General features: G+C 42.4%; 1 protein-coding gene across 1 annotated transcript in view; it reads right to left on the bottom strand.

The window, feature by feature from the left end:
• The window catches only part of LOC124775667 (brachyurin-like), a 102,362-nt gene that overhangs the window by 47,372 nt on the left and 39,450 nt on the right, over window positions 1-15,540 (bottom strand). The window contains exon 6 of the mRNA XM_047250495.1: window positions 13,168-13,310. Coding sequence (XP_047106451.1) covers window positions 13,168-13,310 — 143 coding nt within the window. The remainder of the gene's footprint in view (window positions 1-13,167; window positions 13,311-15,540) is intronic.

Here is a 15,540-nt window from a genome sequence, read left to right as displayed (position 1 = left end):
AAAAAGCCACCGAACACTGATAATATAAACATGGACATGATTAACTATATAGCTGATCCAGTAAAGCACAGACTTTTAACTTTTGTGAATGCTTGCTGGCAGAGCGGACGTGTGCCACATGAATAAAATGAAGCTGAATTTACAAGAAACGTGATAAATAACAATGTGCAAATTACCTAGGAATGAGTCTGGTAAATCCTTGTTACACACTGCTAAAATTATTAACAAGAAATTAATACCAATAGTGGAAACAAGTATGTTAGATATATAACATGGTCTTGGAAGAGGTAGATCATGTTCTGTTTGTCTTTTCACTTTGCACATGTAAGTGAGAAAAGAAGAAAATTTAGATCACGAACATATGATGCTTTTACGATTATAAAGAGGCGTCTGAGAAGGAAAAGCGGAAAACGCTGTAGGACTCACTTAAGGAAATGGGAATTCCAGCACCCCTGATTAAGGCAATTCAGTCATATTTCATAAAATAATAAAATAAGGATCTGCACTGTAAGAGATAGGACAGACTCTGTTGCCTTTAATCTACATCTACATCTACATCTATACTCCGCGAGCCACCTTACGGTGTGTGGCGGAGGGTACTTATTGTACCAGTATCTGATCCCCCCTTCCCTGTTCCATTCACGAATTGTGCGTGGGAAGAACGACTGCTTGTAAGTCTCCGTATTTGCTCTAATTTCTCGGATCTTTTCGTTGTGATCATTACGCGAGATATATGTGGGCGGTAGTAATATGTTGCCCATCTCTTCCCGGAATGTGCTCTCTCGTAATTTCGATAATAAACCTCTCCGTATTGCGTAACGCCTTTCTTGAAGTGTCCGCCACTGGAGCTTGTTCAGCATCTCCGTAACGCTCTCGCGCTGGCTAAATGTCCCCATGACGAATCGCGCTGCTTTTCGCTGGATCATGTCTATCTCTTCTATTAATCCAACCTGGTAAGGGTCCCATACTGATGAGCAATACTCAAGAATCGGACGAACAAGCGTTTTGTAAGCTACTTCTTTCGTCGATGAGTCACATTTTCTTAGAATTCTTCCTATGAATCTCAACCTGGCGCCTGCTTTTCCCACTATTTGTTTTATGTGATCATTCCACTTCAGATCGCTCCGGATAGTAACTCCTAAGTATTTTACGGTCGTTACCGCTTCCAATGATTTACCACCTATGGCATAATCGTACTGGAATGGATTTCTGCCCCTATGTATGCGCATTATATTACATTTATCTACGTTTAGGGAAAGCTGCCAGCTGTCGCACCATGCATTAATCCTCTGCAGGTCCTCCTGGAGTACGTACGAGTCTTCTGATGTTGCTACTTTCTTGTAGACAACCGTGTCATCTGCAAATAGCCTCACGGAGCTACCGATGTTGTCAACTAAGTCATTTATGTATATTGTAAACAATAAAGGTCCTATCACGCTTCCCTGCGGTACTCCCGAAATTACCTCTACATCTGCAGATTTTGAACCGTTAAGAATGACATGTTGTGTTCTTTCTTCTAGGAAATCCTGAATCCAATCACAAACCTGGTCCGATATTCCGTAAGCTCGTATTTTTTTCACTAAACGTAAGTGCGGAACCGTATCAAATGCCTTCCTGAAGTCCAGGAATACGGCATCAATCTGCTCGCCAGTGTCTACGGCACTGTGAATTTCTTGGGCAAATAGGGCGAGCTGAGTTTCACATGATCTCTGTTTGCGGAATCCATGTTGGTTATGATGAAGGAGATTTGTATTATCTAAGAACGTCATAATACGAGAACACAAAACATGTTCCATTATTCTACAACAGATTGACGTAAGCGAAATAGGCCTACAATTATTCGCATCTGATTTATGACCCTTCTTGAAAATGGGAACGACCTGCGCTTTCTTCCAGTCGCTAGGTACTTTACGTTCTTCCAGCGATCTACGATAAATTGCTGATAGAAAGGGGGCAAGTTCTTTAGCATAATCACTGTAGAATCTTAAGGGTATGTCGTCTGGTCCGGATGCTTTTCCGCTACTAAGTGATAGCAGTTGTTTTTCAATTCCGATATCGTTTATTTCAATATTTTCCATTTTGGCGTCCGTGCGACGGCTGAAGTCAGGGACCGTGTTACGATTTTCCGCAGTGAAACAGTTTCGGAACACTGAATTCAGTATTTCTGCCTTTCTTCGGTCATCCTCTGTTTCGGTGCCATCGTGGTCAACGAGTGACTGAATAGGGGATTTAGATCCGCTTACCGATTTTACATATGACCAAAACTTTTTAGGGTTCTTGTTTAGATTGTTTGCCAATGTTTTATGTTCGAATTCGTTGAATGCTTCTCTCATTGCTCTCTTTACGCTCTTTTTCGCTTCGTTCAGCTTTTCCTTATCAGCTATGATTCGACTACTCTTAAACCTATGATGAAGCTTTCTTTGTTTCCGTAGTACCTTTCGTACATGATTGTTATACCACGGTGGATCTTTCCCCTCGCTTTGGACCTTAGTCGGTACGAACTTATCTAAGGCGTACTGGACGATGTTTCTGAATTTTTTCCATTTTTGTTCCACATCCTCTTCCTCAGAAATGAACGTTTGATGGTGGTCACTCAGATATTCTGCGATTTGTGCCCTATCACTCTTGTTAAGCAAATATATTTTCCTTCCTTTCCTGGCATTTCTTATTACACTTGTAGTCATTGATGCAACCACTGACTTATGATCACTGATACCCTCTTCTACATTCACGGAGTCGAAAAGTTCCGGTCTATTTGTTGCTATGAGGTCTAAAACGTTAGCTTCACGAGTTGGTTCTCTAACTATCTGCTCGAAGTAATTCTCGGACAAGGCAGTCAGGATAATGTCACAAGAGTCTCTGTCCCTGGCTCCAGTTCTGATTGTGTGACTATCCCATTCTATACCTGGTAGATTGAAGTCTCCCCCTATTACAATAGTATGATCACGAAACTTCTTCACGACGTTCTGCAGGTTCTCTCTGAGGCGCTCAACTACTACGGTTGCTGATGCAGGTGGTCTATAGAAGCATCCGACTATCATATCTGACCCACCTTTGATACTTAACTTAACCCAGATTATTTCACATTCGCATTCGCTAATAACTTCACTGGATATTATTGAATTCTTTACTGCTATAAATACTCCTCCACCATTGGCGTTTATCCTATCCTTGCGGTATATATTCCATTCTGTGTCTAGGATTTCGTTACTGTTCACTTCCGGTTTTAACCAACTTTCCGTTCCTAATACTATATGCGCACTATTTCCTTCAATAAGAGATACTAATTCAGGAACCTTGCCCTGGATACTCCTGCAGTTTACCAATATTACGTTAACTTTTCCTGTTTTTGGTCTCTGAGGACGGACGTTCTTTATCAACGATGATAATGTCCTCTCTGGTAAGCCGTCAGGTATTTTATCGTTTCGCCCAAGGGGGGGTCCCTCTAACCTAAAAAACCCCCGTGTGCACGCCACACGTACTCTGCTACCCTAGTAGCTGCTTCCGGTGTGTAGTGCACGCCTGACCTGTCTAGGGGGGCCCTACAGTTCTCCACCCAATAACGGAGGTCGATGAATTTGCAACCATTATAGTCGCAGAGTCGTCTGAGCCTCTGGTTTAGACCCTCCACACGGCTCCAAACCAGAGGACCGCGATCGACTCTGGGCACTATGCTGCAGATATTAAGCTCAGCTTGCACTCCGCGTGTGATGCTGGTTGTCTTCACTAAATCAGCCAGCCGCCGGAAGGAACCAAGGATGGCCTCAGAACCCAAGCGGCAGGCGTCATTCGTTCCGACATGTGCTACTATCTGCAGCCGGTCACACCCAGTGCGTTCAATAGCTGCCGGAAGGGCCTCCTCCACATTACGGACGAGACCCCCCGGCAAGCACACCGAGTGCACACTGGCATTCTTCCCCGACCTACCCGCTATTTTCCTGAGGGGCTCCATAACCCGCCTAACGTTGGAGCTCCCTATAACTAATAGGCCCGCCCTCTGTGACTGTCGGGACCTTGCCGGAGAATCGGCCACTGGCCCAACAGGCGAGGCATCCTGTGGTGGCTCGGAAACGATGTCATCACCACTAGGAAGCACCCCGTACCTGTTGGAAAGGGGTAAGGCAGCTGCCACGCGGCCAGATCCCACCTTCGCCTTTCGGCCAGGCACGCGCGAGCCCACCACTGTCCGCCATTCACCCTGGAGTGATGGCTGACCGGTAAGATGCTCACTGCCGGAAGACGCAGCGACATCAGGGGTTCCATGTGATTCCAAGGCCACCGAAGTAGGCATAGGTCTCACCACAGTTGCCCCAACGGCACTACGAGCCGACGCCTGCGCCTCGAGCTCGATGAGCCTAACAGACAAAGCCTCCACCTGCCCCCGAAGAGTGGCCAATTCTCCTTGCGTCCGCTCACAACAACCACAGTCCCTACACATGACTATGTTTACCCTACTCTATACGGTGACAAATTCCCAAGATAATCTTCTGATGAGCTACTCTGATAATCAAGAAACACTCACTGAAATACGAGACGCGAAAACTACGCTAGGTTTTCCCAGAAAAACTATTTAAAAGCTAAGCGCAGCAAATAAGTACAAAAACGCTTTATACAAACAGTACTCGCTGCTGCTGGTGCTCTCGCTCTGGCTGTCACAAGACAACTGCTGATTCAAGTGACTAGTGGCTAACGGCCGCGAAACAAACAAAAGACGGTTTTAGGGCGCTTTCTGTTCTAAACGATCAAGAAAACACTAAGAAATCTAACACGAAAACTACGTAAAGTTTTATCAAGAACTGTTAGTTACTATGCAGAGCAGATAAACACAAATGGAATCCCTTCCTTAGTGGAAGGTCGTAAAGAAAATGCAAAATAAACGCTTTATACAAACAGTACTCGCTGCTGCTGGTGCTCTCGCTCTGGCTGTCACAAGACAATCAAGGAATTAGATAAAGCTGTCCACTGTCCCCCATACTGTTCGATGTTTCAAGACGATACCATTCATAAATGGTTTATCATATTAAATGAGACATGATGCTGTTTACTGATGATCAGATTATAACAGAAGAACCACAAATTGCAGGATGAAAGTTGAGTCAAACTGCCACTAAATACGGAATGAGAGTACTGGTAGATAAAACAAAAGTGGGGCATTTCAAGGGTTGTTACTCATAAGGGCCAAAACTGTTATAGATGGACAAATCATTGAACAAGTAAGAGAATTTAAATATTTAGGGTGCAATTCTAAATTTCCGAACTTGGATGACGTAGAGCTAAAATTGCCTAGTTCCAGAAATTTCTGTGGAACCACGCAACTTACATTTAAGAGAGCCGTTCGGAAAGAATAACTAATTAAATTCTGAAAAGTATGGCAGCGAATGTTCGACCCTAACATCTGATCAATTACGATTAATCGAATCATCGGAGAAGTGCCTCTGCTTTGTAGCGGGATATTCGTTGTTGGACGGTAAAGGGAATGCCGATATTAGACAAGCACTGCATGTTGAACGCTTTACTAATATAATTGAAAATACCGACATCCACTAAATCTACATCATATTCCTCAAGACATCTGACGGTGCGTGGCGGGGGCTACTACCCTGTTCCACTCGCCAATGGCGCGTTGAAACAGTGATTATCGGTAAGCATCCTGTATTAGCTCTGATTTCTCGAATTTTCTAGCCGTGGTCATTTCGCGAGATATGTGTGGCAGGAATTAATATATTGTCCAATTCTTCCCGGAAAGTGTTTCCTTGAAGTTTCAATAACAAACTTCTCCGTGATGCACAATGCTTCTCTTGTCTGCCTCCGGAGTTTGTTGAGCTTCCCTGTAAGGCTCTCGCGTTGACTAAACGATCCCGTGGCGAGACATGCCGTTCTTCGTTCGATCGTCTTTATCTCTCCTATCATCCTACCTGGTAAGGATCCCATACAGATAAACAGTCGATCAAGCACCTTATAAGCCGCTTCTTTTGTGGATGAGAAGAATTTCGTTAAGATTCTTCGTATGAATCTCAGCGTGGGACCTGCTTTTCCTATTATTTGTTTTACGCGCTCATTCCACTTAAGCTCCTCCTCCTTAGCTAGGCAGTCATCGTGTCTGACTGCCTGAACTATTCATCAATCCTCTGCAGGTCATTCTGAAAACCGGTGCTGTCTTCTGGCGTTGCTACTTTCTTATAGACAACCGCTTCGTCTGCGTTCAGTGGTAAACAGCTTCCGGCGCTTTCTACTAGATCAAGGCTTCCCAACGTGTGGTCCGCGGACCCCTTAGGGTTCCGCCGGCTCTTTCTAGGGGGTCCGCGGCCACCTTTCACCAAATCGTGTAAAATAATGAGTAAAATTATTGAATAAAAATGTGAAAATCAAATTCATCACTATTTTTTTTTCTTGTGAACAGGTCGTATCCCCAAGCAGCCTTTGCGGTTCCTAAGTGAGAACGTATACACAGTTTAGTGCCGGAGAATGCAGCTTCTCTGATCGATTGCTTCGCAACAATACGGGGGGCGTTTGTGCGCCGGAGCGAGCTTTCTCAACCAATCACAGCGCTCGCTGGCGCGTATGGGCCCCAGGCATCATTAAATGTTAAACTTGCTTTGTCAGTGCACTACATATTTCATAAGTCGATTTTTGACCAGTTTATTACTTCTAACATGCATCGGTGGTTGAAGTCAGGATTATTGAAGAAGGCTGCAGTTTCTCCATCGCCTTCACAACAAGGGAAGTTTCCGGTTGAAATGAATGAGGAGGGAGGACGACCAAAGGAAGTCTTTACATACATTTGAACATTTTTCTTCGGATTTCACGAAAAACCACACACACACACACACACACACACACACACACACGATTGTTACGAAATATGCATGCTCCTTACACAACAGTAGCCAAATAGTGGAAGTGAACAGACCATAAGCGGTAGCTTATCAACAGCGAACAGTTTGGACGTGACGTTGATTGCTCTTGGAGGAAGACAGCTCCAACGTGTGAAGTTTCAATTACCAAGTAATTTTAATCAGACCATAGTGTGTTGAACAAAGGGAGTAAATACACTAGTAAGTGTCTGGATACAGTAGGAATTCAAATTGGATCGTTAATTTCAAGTTGTTATCATTCATCTCAAAACCAAAGACTATTGATAGTTCGGGCGGGGGGGGGGGGGCGGAGGGGTTGGGGGGAGTAGGGGCATTGGGAACATGGCACTTGCATTAAGAAGCTTTCAATTCCCATGGGTTTCGCTCTGAAATTTAAAGTTACTGTGCTCTTGAGTGACTAGGGGTCCGCCATGGATTTTCGACTGAAGAAGGGGTCCGCCAGCTGAAAAGGTTGGGAAGCCCTGTACTAGATCATTTATATACACTGTAAACCGTAATAGTCCTACCGCACTTCTTGGAATATCCCGGTAATTAACTTTATATTATCGATTCATCTGGGAAGGCCAAGTCCACTGTATGCCTAATGAGAATATACATTATAACACAACCAGAAATAGAAGCGTTGCACGCTCCCTAAAGAGTTATCGTGAACAATTCTGAGGGGGTAAAGGCGAAAACGCGTAGTCCTTTAAGAGGATGAAGGTGACATACGGTTATCTCATTGCAGTTGACAGATTTCTACCTTAATTGACCGCAGAAGGAAGCAGCATGCCGTAATATCTTCTGTAACCAGAATTCCTGCATGACCTGCAGATACACGAGACGTCACAGCACGCTGCTTCATCTACGTGATTACTCTGTTATTCACTACAAAGTGCATGGCAGAGGGTTCAATGAACCACCTTCAAGCTGTCTCTCTACCGTTCACTCTCGAAAGGAGCGCGGGAAAAAACTAGAACCTAAAATTTTCTGTGCGAGCTGTGATTTCTCTTATTTTATCGTGATGATCATTTCTCCCTATGTAGGTGGGTGCCAGCAGAATTTTTTCGCCACCGGAGGAGAAAACTGGTGATTGAAATTTCATGAGAAGATCCCGTCGCAACGAAAAACGCCTTTGTTTTAATGATTGCCACTCCAATTCACGTATCATGTCTGTGGCACTATCTCTCCTACTTCACTATAGCATAAAACGATCCATCCTTCTTTGCACTTTTTCGATGTCATCCGTCAGTCCCACCTGATGCGGATCCCACAACGCACAGCAATACTCCAGAATAGGGCGGACAAGCGTGGTGTAAGCAGTCTCTTTAGTAGACATGTTGCACCTTCTAAGTGTTCTGCCAATGAATGGCAGTCTTTGGTTTCCTTTACCCACAATATTATCTACGTGATAGTTCCAATTTAGGTTATTTGTAATTGTAATCCCTAAGTATTTAGTTGAATTTACAGTCTTCAGATATGTGTGACTTATCGAGTAATCGAAATTCAGCTGATTTCTTTTAGAACCCATGTGAAAAACTTCTCACTTTTCTTTATTTAGGGTCAATTGCCACTTTTCGCACCATACAGATATCTTATCTAAATCATTTTGCAAGTCGTTTTGATCATCTGATAACATTATAAGACGGGAAATAACAGCATCATCTGCAAAAAATCTAAGACGGCTACTCAGATTGTCTCCTTTGCCGTTAATAAAGATCAGGAACAATAGAGGGCCTATAACACTTCCTTGGGGAACGCCGTATATTATTTCTGTTTTACTCGATGACCTTCCGTCTGTTACTACGAACTGTGACCTTTCTGACAGAAAATCACGAATCCAGTTGCACAACTGAGGCGATATTCCATAGGCACGCAGTTTGGTTAGAAGACGATTGTAAGGAACGGTGTCGAAAGCTTTCTGGAAATCTAAAAATATGGAATCAATTTGACATCCCCTGTCGACAGCACTTATTACTTCATGGGCATAAAGAGTTAGTCGTGTTTCAAAGGATGATATTTTCGGAAACCGTGCTGAGTATATGTCAATAAACCGTTTTCTTCGAGGTACTTCATAATGTTCGAATACAGTATATGTTCCAAAACCCAACTGCAAACTGACGTTAATGATATTGGCCTCTAATTCAGCGGATGACTCCTTCTTCCTTTTTTGGGTATTGGTGTGACTTGAGCAATTTCCAGTCTTTAGGTACGGATCTTTCTGTGAGCGTGTGGTTGTATATAATTGATAAATATGGAGCTATTTTGTCAGCATGCCCTTAGAGGAACCTGACTGGTATACACTCTGGACTGGGGGCCTTGCCTTTATTAAGTGACTTAAGCTGCTTCGTTACACCTAGGATATCTACTTCTATGTTTCTCATCTTGGCAGTTGTCCTTGATTGGAATTCAGGAATATTTACATTGTCTTCTTTAGTGAAGGTGTTTCGGAAAGTCGTGTTTGATAACTCTGCCTTAGTAGCACTGTCATCAGAGACTTCACCGTTGTTATCGCGCAGTGAAGGTATTGATTCCGTCTTGCCACTAGTGTGCTTTATGTATGACCAGAATCTCTTTGGGTTTTCTGCCAGATTTCGAGACAGAATTTCGTTGTGGAAATTGTTAAAAGCATCTCGCATTGAAGTACGCGCCATATTTCGAATTCTGTAAAACTTTGACAATCTTGATAATTTAGGGTACTTTTAAATTTGGCATGCTTTTTATGTTGCTTCTGCAACAATGATCCTACTCGTTTTGTGTACTATGGGGGATCAGTACCATCACTAAATAATTTATGTGGTATATATGTCTCACTTGCTGTCGATACTATCTCTTTGAAAACATTCCACAGCTTTACTACACTTACATGATCAGATCGGAAGGAGTGAAAACGGTCTCTTAAAAAGGCATTACGAGCATTTTTATCAGCTTTTTTAAACTAGATATGCTTTGCGTTTCTTTTTTATGTTTCTAGGAGTTGCGGTTTTCAGCCTAGCAGCAACTGCCTTGTGGTCGCTAATCGCGGTATTCGTCACAATAATCACTATTTGTCCAGGATTATTTGTCGCTAAAAAGTCAGGTATGCTTTCGAGTGGGCTCATGAACTAATTGTTCAAAATAGTTTTCTGAGAAAGCATTCAGTACAATTTCGGATGACGTTTTATGTCTGCCGCCGGCTTTAAAAGTATAATTTTTCCAGCATATCGAGGGTAGATTGAAGGGACCACCGACTATAATTGTATGAACGCGGTACTTCTTTGAAATCAGACTCAAGTTTTCTTTGAACTGTTCAGCAACTATATCTTCTGTGTCGGGGAGTGGATTGTTGTTGTTCTGGTCTTCAGTCCAGAGACTGGTTTGATGCAGCTCTCCATGCTACTCTATTCTGTGCAAGCTTCTTCATGTCCCAGTACCCACTGCAACATACATCCTTCTGAATCTGTTTAGTGTATTCATCTCTTGGTCTCCCTTTACGATTTTTACCCTCCACGCTGCCCTCCAATACTAAATTGGTGGTCCTATGATGCTTCAGTATATGCCCTACCAACCGATCCCTTCCAATCAAGTTGTGCCACAAATTCTCTTCTCTCCAATTCTATTCAGTACCTCCTTATTAGGTATGTGATCTACCCATCTAATCTTTAGCATTCTTCTGTAGCACCACATTTCGAAAGCTTCTATTCTCTTCTTGTCTAAACTATTTATTGACCACGTTTCACTTCCATACATGGCTACACTCCATACAAATACTTTCAGAAAAGACTTCATGGCACTTAAATCTATATTCGATGTTAAGAAATTTCTCTTCTTCAGAAATGCTTTCCTTGCCATTGCCAGTCTACATTTTATATCCTCTCTACTTCGACCATCATCTGTTATTTTGCTCCCCAAATAGCAAAACTCATTTATTACTTTAAACGTCTCATTTCCTAATCTAATTCCCGTAGAATCACCCGATTTAATTCGACTACATTCCAATATCCTCGTTTTGCTTTAATTGGTGTTCATCTTATGTCCTCCTTTCACGACACTGTCCATTCCGTTCAGCTGCTCTTCCATGTCCTTTGCTGTCTCTGACAGAATTACAATGACATCGGCGAACCTCAAAGTTTTGATTTCTTCTCCATGGATTTTAATTCCTACTCCTCAATTTTCTTTTGTTTCCTTTACTGCTTGCTCAATATACAGATTGAATAACATCGGGGATAGGCTACAACCCTGTCTCACTCCCTTCCCAACCAATGTTTTCCTTTCATTGCCCTCGACTCTTATAACTGCCATATGGTTTCTGTACAAGCCTTTCGCTCCCTGTATTTTACCCCTGCCACCTTCAGAATTTGAAAGAGAGTATTCCAGTCAACATTTTCAAAAGCTTTCTCTAAGTCTACAAATGCTAGAAACGTAGGTTTGCCTTTCCTTAATCTAGCTTCTAAGGTAAGTCGTAGGGTCAGTATTGCCTCACGTGTTCCAAAATTTCTACGGAATCCAAACTGATCTTCTCCGAGGTCGGCTTCTACCAGTTTTTCCATTCGCCCGTAAAGAATTCGTGTTAGTATTTTGCAGCCGTGGCTTATTAAACTGTTAGTTCGGTAATTTTCACATTTGTGAACACCTGTTTTCTTTGGGACTGGAATTAATACATTCTTCTTGAAGTCTGGGGGTATTTCGCCTGTCTCATACATCTTGCTCACCAAATGGTGGAGTTTTGTCAAGGCTGCCGTTCCCAAGGCTATCAGTAGTCGGTAAAACGATCCAATTAACAGTTTAGTCCGATTGTCAGGTATAACCTCTACCCACACTATTTCACACGAACTATATACTTTAATTTCACTACAACGGAAACTTCCTCTGACAGCAATATATACTCCACCACCAATCGTATTTAGTCTATCCTTTCTGAACACTGTAAGATCGTTTGAAAAGATTTCGGTTGAACTTATTTCCGGCTTTAGCCAGCTCTCTTTACCTACAACTATTTGAACTTCAGTGCTCCTTATTGCATCTGTAGGTGATCGTTGATAACTAAACGCTTCAGCTGTGAACAGATAACGTGATTGCCTTTTTTCTGCTGGGAATTTGCCCTGTCTCCTCTGGTGGCGTTAAAAGATGCTGCCTGTGACACTATTCTTCTCTCTCAAGTTTTGCTGGAGTTCTCATTGCATCCATGGACGGATGCAATTCTTGAGTTTCATTGCTTTCAAATTTAAAGCTGTTCTTCAGGTCCTCTAAAGGTTTTCGCCATTATGGTGGATCATCTGTGTAATGTAACGCCCTTAGTCTTCCTGTCAGCACATGTGTGTACAAATGGTGGCTCGCTGTGATTTACATGTGTTCGTTACAAGTCATTTATTCTGACGGGAAAGGTTCGTTTCTCATTACTTCTCTAAATTGGTACTTAAAACATGCGCTCTCGAGAAGTTACCGACAGTACATAAAGGATATTTCTGTAACTAACATGGTGAATTTCTGAAACTGTTCAAAATTGCGAAGCAATATTTTCGGAGACCTGGTATTACGAAAATGGGTCAGTATTTTTCTGTACAGAAAACTTGTGTTCCTTTCTTATTGACCGACATATTGAAGCAATTATTATTCCTTAAAATAGAAACTAACATCCATCTGCACGTAACTTGGATTGAAACAGGAATCTAAAATTAAAAATATATGCATTCAAAATGAAATTCTTCTCATCTTTTAGAATTTACATTAATAAAAATATGATGGCTGGTCAGTCAATATTCGGTCATATACACTGAAGTTATCTCTCATACTTCTTCGATGGACTTGCTCAGTTATAACAAATGGATGAACATTTCGATAGGCTTTGCTCGACCCACTTACAAAATATACTTCTACAGCGAAGGCCTTAACTCACTTCAAGATTGGAGGACGAACACTGGAAGAATAGTTTATGTTGTACTTGACCCTTTCTAACATATTTTTATTTTCATTATAGTTCATAGACGAAACCCACTCCAGAAAAGTGCGCTTATAATGTCAGTTGAAGCAAATGGTCTGTCAAACCGTCAATTGTCACATTCGGTATGTGTTTCGATCATATCACTGATCCAAACTGTTACTCTATCTGCAGCGTTTTATTACCAAAACCTTTTGCTAAAGATGGGTTTGGCAAAGTATAAATAAAAATTAATGTTGATGTCGACTTCTCAGAATAATTCCTATACTAAAATGCAATATTACTTATGAACTTGCTTTTATGTGATAGTATTTAGCCAACGATGAATCTGGTTGCATCACTGTCTTAACTAGGAACGCCACGAAAAGGCCAAAATTCTATCGATGTAGGACTTACATTGCATGGTAGCTGACCCTGTGTTCCCATAGCGCATATAGCATTGTCGTCGACGAGGTCGCTACCGTGGATATTTTGACAGTCAGCGTTTGTCCAGATCTTCACATTGATGTACTTCAGGTACGAACTAACCGTCCACGCATCTGTAACAAAGACAGAATCGTGTACATACTGAAAAGACAAGCAACTGATGAAGCATAGATATTGTCATGCAACTACTATACGAGAAAACGACATCCAGAAACTTCAATAGCGCAGTCTTAAAACTACACAGATGAGCCAAATCATTATGACGACTACTAACCCTACCACAAGACTGAATGCCGCTTGGTGCTGTTACGGGACTCAACTATATCGCATATTTCTAATAATTAGTCACATGGATGGCTTTGTCATTTTCTTGGATAATACCTGCTACATTGCAAGTTTTGCCAATTTTTTGACATATCACTAGATGTTGATGATCTTGTATTCCACTACACTGAAAGGAATCTCTCTCATTGTATCCCTACTTTCTCAGGTTAGTATTGCACCGCGTAACGCCATTTCTCAAGTTATTAAACGCTCTCCATGTCGAGAACGGTGGATGATAAACAGATGCAAGCGTTTGTTAACGTCTACTTATACAGTTTCGTCATAAATTTTCTCCCCGTATTTTAGGTGGCTCGTCTAAAAGTTTTGTAATTTGCATAAAGCTTAATCGGCACTTCAGTCTACTCGTGGCTTATTTGGCAACCGTACAACTGGTGCCTGTGGTCATCAAACTGTTTGCTCCTTTCAGGCTGAGTTGTAAGTTGTCTACTGATGGTGGGTGCAGCTATGCGTGGCTAGATGAGGAAAGCAGATAAGAAGAGCAGAAATTAGAGGTTAATCATTATTCTGGTAGCGTCTAGAGACCGTGTTGCCACACTAAAGTTGGCAATACGCGTCGATACCACAAACTTTAGCTATCGTTCGCTGTATGGGAGGCGCTCCTCAAGACCACGCTTCCCTTCTCAGTACGGCAGCGCACTCACACTGAGGTCAATATAGCGTCGTGCTCGGCACAGTTCGAGACCTCGGCTTTAGGAATCAACAACACCGAGTAGACAGTGTTCATGAAGCTTCAAATGGACATATACCTTTACCAATGTTGAACATTGTACTCAAAGAGAACAGTTTTGTTAATTAGTGCCTCAAGTAATGCTTTGCTAGCCCATGACATCTGTAAATTATCCAGTACAGTACTGCAAGAAGTGTGTCAAAGTTAAGTAAATCTTGTATTCATTTATATATTAAAGTGAACTAATATTTCATTTGTTCTAGTACTATGAGCCTTTTCACACAGTTGTGGCCGGACGATACGGCTGTAAATGGGGAATACACTGACGTAAGTGATTCTGACAAACTGCAGACTGGGCCTGTAGCTTGGAAAGGATGAAGCCGGTCCATTCTTAGCGCGTTACTGTCGTGCACATCTGCGCAAAGTGGTTGAAGGAGGTTTCAACAACGAATAAGCTACAGTAAATTAGACGTCTACCTCTCATTATGGAACATGGGGGTCAGAGGCTTTCCCGGCTCCTGTAGCAGGATTGGCGGCGTTCTGCGGCGTATCTCATGACAGGATCCACAGCTCTACAGCAAACGACCCTAACGATTTCCCGTATTGACCCAATGCCATCGTCAATAATGGCTGCAGTGGGTACTGAATCATCAATATTGGATGGCGGATCAACAGAAAATTGTCACCTGGTTGGATGAATCACATTTCTTGTTATACCAGGTCGTGGTGTGCGTATAGTGTCGAAATTGAGATACAAGCCAACTTAGACAAAATTTCCAGTTAGTGTGAGGAATAGCTGCTAGTCTTAAATGTGGAAAAATGTAACTTAATGCGGATGAGTAGGAAGAACAAACCTGTAGTGTTCGGATACTGTACTGCTAGTGTCCAGCTTGACACAGCCAAGTCGTTTAAATATCTGGGCGTAACGCTGCAAAGCGATATGAGTGCAACGAGCATGTGAAAATCACGGTAGGGAAGCACCACATATAGGTCACTGGTGCGACCTATTCTTGGGTACTGCACAAGTGTTTGGGATCCGTACTAGGTCGGATTGAATTAAGGCATCGAAACAGTTTGGAGGAGGGCTGCTATATTTGTTACCGGTAGGTTCGAACAAAACGTAAGTGTGACGGAGACGCTTCTGGAACTGAAATGGGAATCACTGCAGGGAAGGCAGCGTTTTTTTTCGGGCAACACTATTAAGAAAATTTAGCGAACAGGCATTTGAAGCTGGCTGCCGAACGATTCTGTTCCAGCCAACATACATCGCGCTTAAGGACCACGAAGATAAGATACGAGGAATTAGGGCTGATGCGTATAGTCGTTTTTCG

Source organism: Schistocerca piceifrons, chromosome 2 (assembly GCF_021461385.2).
Source record: "Schistocerca piceifrons isolate TAMUIC-IGC-003096 chromosome 2, iqSchPice1.1, whole genome shotgun sequence".
Classification (NCBI taxonomy): Eukaryota; Metazoa; Arthropoda; class Insecta; order Orthoptera; family Acrididae; genus Schistocerca; species Schistocerca piceifrons.
This window is presented reverse-complemented; position numbering and strand designations above follow the sequence as displayed.